Source organism: Fukomys damarensis, unplaced genomic scaffold (assembly GCF_012274545.1).
Source record: "Fukomys damarensis isolate Sample0158 unplaced genomic scaffold, DMR_v1.0_HiC HiC_scaffold_33, whole genome shotgun sequence".
Classification (NCBI taxonomy): Eukaryota; Metazoa; Chordata; class Mammalia; order Rodentia; family Bathyergidae; genus Fukomys; species Fukomys damarensis.
Genome location: NW_022900945.1, coordinates 52443092 through 52447066, shown reverse-complemented (window position 1 = coordinate 52447066; position 3975 = coordinate 52443092). Strand labels below are relative to the sequence as shown.

Sequence of the window (3975 nt, the reverse complement as noted above, 5' to 3'; positions counted from 1 at the left end):
AGCCAGCACGGCGGCCTCGAAGGTGAAGGCCACCTCCCCAAAGCTCAGCGCAGTCATGGCGCCCTGCCGCAGCTTCTGGCGGAATCGGGAGGCCAGGGCCAGCTCCCCGGGGCCGAAGCAGCCATTGCGATGCAGCACGGCCACCTTGACCGCCACCTTGACCAGGTCCTTGATGACCCGCTGGGCCTGGGGCCGGCTGTGCGTGTAGTCCTTGGACACGCGGTAGAGCTCGTCCAGCACCTCGCTGCTCGTCTCATCGACGAAGAGGTGAGCCACAGACCGGCCCGCCATCTTGCTCAGCAGCTTCTTCTCCGCCTGCAGTGCCAGGCTCTTCGAGCTGAAGGACTCCATGGTGCCCGTGCCCGGGGGCGGGGATGTGGTCAGTCGCTAGAAGAGAGGCCACAGGCTTCCTTAGAAAGAGAAATGGCTTTTCCCTTTTCTGTTGCTTCTGTGGTTATTTTGTCCTGTTTCCCCTAGGCCCCCTTGGTCCTCTGTGTCTTGCTGCCTCACCCGAGCTGTTCCCTTAGTGTTGTAGGAGCTCCCAGGGGAGCGCTGCTAACCCTCCTGGAGGCCCCAGGGAGGGCAGCCTCCCAGGCTTAGCTGACAGGCTGTTCCCACAGCACCATCCAGCAGGTGTAGGTATGGCGCTCCATAAGCTGGGGCTTGTGTTAAATTATTTACCTGAGATCCAACACAACTGATTTCCTGACTCCAACAGCCCATGTCAACTGTGGCCCTTAAAGAAGCACAGACTCAGGGTCCTGGGAGTCCCGATAAGAATAACTCACATTTGCTGAGATCCCGCTATGTGCCAAGTGTTTGTTGTCGTTGTTGTTTTTCTTTTCTTTTTTGGGGGTGGGGTGGGGACAGGGTCTCACTATGTAGTTGTGGCTGACCTGGAACTCACTATGTAGCCCAGGCTGGTCTTGAACTCACAGTGATCCTCCTGCCTCAGCCTCCCGAATGCTGGGATTACAGGCGTGCGCCACCACACCCGGCTGCCAAGTGTTTTTGTAAACTTCCCAGGTATCCCCATTTTACAGTGAGAAAACTGCAGCAGGAGAAGTGAAGCCCATTGGCTGGAGTAACCAGTAAATGATAAAAATGAGCCGCAGGCCAAGTAATCCCATGAGCCCTTTTCACTGGACCGCCGTCTGTGAGGCTGCAGGGCAGCAGCCTGCAGGTGTGCGGGCTCTGGGCTGGCTGCGCCCCGGAGCCTGCGGGGGCTTCTGCTGCAGAGGTCCAGCTTCCCACCCCACGGCCCTCTCCTGCGGTTCTTCTAGTTGTTTTTGCTTCTTACTTCCCCCTCCCCTGCTCTGCAGGATGTGGCTGTGACCGCAGTGAGGAGCAGCCTCGCCCTCTTCTCCACACGAAACTGGGAGTGGAAGAGGCAGGGGAGACTAAGCCACCAGGAGGCTTTCTCCTCGCTGAGAGCATTCCAGTCGGAGCCTGCAGCCCGCATCTGCTCCTGGCCTGCCCCGGGGCTCCTGATCGGCTCCACAGCTGGAAGAGGCCAGGAAAACACGACTGCCCCAGTGAGCCTTCCTGCCTCCTCCGCCTTTCTGTTAGTCAGCTCTGGGCAGCTCAGCCTTGTCCCACTGCCCCTCACTGCCTCCTCTCTCTCCCACCCTCTCCTGGGTGCTCCCTGTGACCTTCTGTTCTCCCTCTGGTCCTCAGCCATCTCTCTCCATGCCTCAAGACTTCTGAGATCTGCCACACGCCCTCCCGTGCCCACCCTGCCCCTCGGCCCCACACCCAACCCCAGCCCAAGCCAGGTCTTTCTTTCAAAGGCTGCCTCGCCCCAGGGAGGACCGAGCTCTACTGGGGACCCAAGCATTCTACAAGTGAGAACTTGACAGTATGGAAAGTCAAAGCTGAAGGAGCTAGAGACCCTTCTGCCGCCAGCCCCCCGAAGCCACCCTCCTCACGGATAGTCCCTGGATGGTCCCTCACCTGCCACGACGGGGCCGGAGTTGGCCTGTGATTCCCGGAGAGCTGACAGAATGGAGAAGCTCCGGGGTGAGAGGCCCTTTGGCCCGGCCCCACCCCTAGGCCCGCCTACCTACCCTGCTCAACCTCCGGGTCATCCTCACCGGCACCGAGGAGGTTCTAGGCCCAAGAGAAAGCTAGGAATAAGACAAAGGTCGACAGGAACAGGATTCTGTTGGAAACACAGTTGACTTCGAGGTGGGGAAAAGGGGTTGCACATCCCTGCTCTCAAAACTGCTCCTTTTTTGCTGCCTGGCTCCTTGAGACCCCATTCTTACGTTTCTGTGGTCCTGGGGAGGTTGTAAAGCCCAAACTAACTTGGGTGGGGGGGTCTGGGGAAAGTTCTCAAGCTTGAAAGGGTGGCACTGTGGGCAACATTAACGCAAGCATCTCGCAGTACCTGACTAGTAGCTATTCCAGCCCGCAGTACCAGGGGGCGGAAATACTGAGGCCAGGGCTGCCGACCCGCCTGTGGCCGGCAGGTGTCAGCACTGCACTGAAGCACTACGGGAACAACCCTTCAGGGACGCGCCAATGAGACGTCGCAGTTCTTGAAGGACACAAAAATATTTGGCATCTACAGTCTTATAACCTAGCCGGGACTACATACTAAGACCCTATCTTAAAACAAGCGAGAGAGCTGGGAATTTAGCTCAGTGGCGCCACCGCCTGTCTTGAAAATGCAAGGACCCGAGTACGACGATCCCTGGTACCAAAAGAAAAAAAAAAAAAAAAAGCAGAGACCGCATGGCATTGTAGCACATGGCTGTAATCCCAGCCCTTAGGAGGCTGAGGCAGGAGGATTGCCAAGAGTTCAAGGCCAGCCCTAACTACATAGTGAGACTGTGGGGTGGGGGAGCAAAGCAAAATGATGCCACTGTATTTATTGATTTTGAGGTAGGGCCTGTCTCAAACTCCTGGACTAAAGTGATTCTTCTGCCTCAGCTTCCTACCACCAGTCCCTGGCTCGTAACTTTTTTTCTTTTTTTCAGTGCTGAGGATTGAACCCAGGGCCTCATATATGCTACTCAGGTGCTCTTCCCTCTGAGCTCTATCCCTCAGCCCTGCCATCAACTTCGGTAGTTTTAAAGAGTGGTGGGAGTAAAGAAGTTTAGATTAGTCCTGATTGGTTAGAAGAGGTAGACTTGGAGTCATAGATCCAATTTCTTATAAATGTGGGGTTAGTGCAGGAGGATTGCAAGTTCAAGGCCAGCCAGGGCGATGTGGTCAAGCCTGTCACATACACACACACACACACCCCAAAAAAGAAAAAGAAAAGATTAAATTCAAACTCGCCGTGATCCTGCTTCAGCCTCCTGAGTGCTGGGATTTACAGGCGTGTGACGCCATGGCCGGAAATTGAAACTGTTTAAAAGCCAGAGATGGGAAAGAAGTGATTCCCAGATGACTGGGACCGCATAAGATGTACGGTGAAGAAACACAGTAGGAGACACCTTCGGGAAGTAGTGCTCTGTTCTGCATACCTGGAGTATACATTTGTGGAGAGATACGTGGTGAAGAAGCTTAGGTAGTGGCTGACTTTAAAGAATTTACTCAGGAGTTCAGGCCTTGCTCCAGGCGCGGCGGCTGCTGCCCGTAATCTTAGCGCTCTGGATGCTGAGGCTGGGGACTGCGAGTTCAAGGCCAGTGTGCACCGTGTGGTGAGACTGCCTAAAAAATAAAAATCAAAACAAACAAAAATAAACTGAAGGTTCAGGGCTTTCCTGTAGGTGGTGAGGAGACACTACAATTTTTGATCAGGGAAGTCAAACAATGAGCTCCGTGGGAATGTAAGAGATGCTTCCGCAAATGTACAGTTGGGGAAGGGCATTGGTAAGAGACAGGATGGTGTGGCTGGCCTTGGCACGGTGCGACGGTTGGATCTTTAGGTACCGGGGATCGAATTCCAGACCTTACGCAGCGGAACCACTGAGCTAAATCCCCAGCTCCTGAATCTTTAGTTTGATGCTGGGGATTCAGGCCTCC

At 55.1% G+C, this 3975-nt stretch overlaps 2 protein-coding genes across 3 annotated transcripts in view; one reads left to right on the top strand and one right to left on the bottom strand.

The window, feature by feature from the left end:
- Positions 1-1960, top strand: part of Lysmd1 (LysM domain containing 1) — a 13759-nt gene extending 11799 nt beyond the window's left edge. Inside the window, exons 4-5 of one of the 2 annotated variants that reach the window (XR_004515113.1) lie at positions 1323-1535; positions 1791-1960. The gene's annotated coding sequence lies outside the window, so the exon portion shown is untranslated. Of the gene's footprint in view, positions 1-1322 lie in introns of both variants that reach the window. The other variant, XR_004515112.1, reaches the window with a different exon arrangement.
- Tnfaip8l2 (TNF alpha induced protein 8 like 2) overlaps positions 1-2021 on the bottom strand; it is a 2532-nt gene extending 511 nt beyond the window's left edge. Inside the window, exons 1-2 of the mRNA XM_010616544.2 lie at positions 1954-2021; positions 4-387 (exon numbers count right to left, since the gene is read on the bottom strand). Coding sequence (XP_010614846.1) covers positions 4-351 — 348 coding nt within the window. The 5' untranslated portion in view covers positions 352-387; positions 1954-2021. The remainder of the gene's footprint in view (positions 1-3; positions 388-1953) is intronic.
- Positions 2022-3975: the final 1954 nt, after the last annotated feature.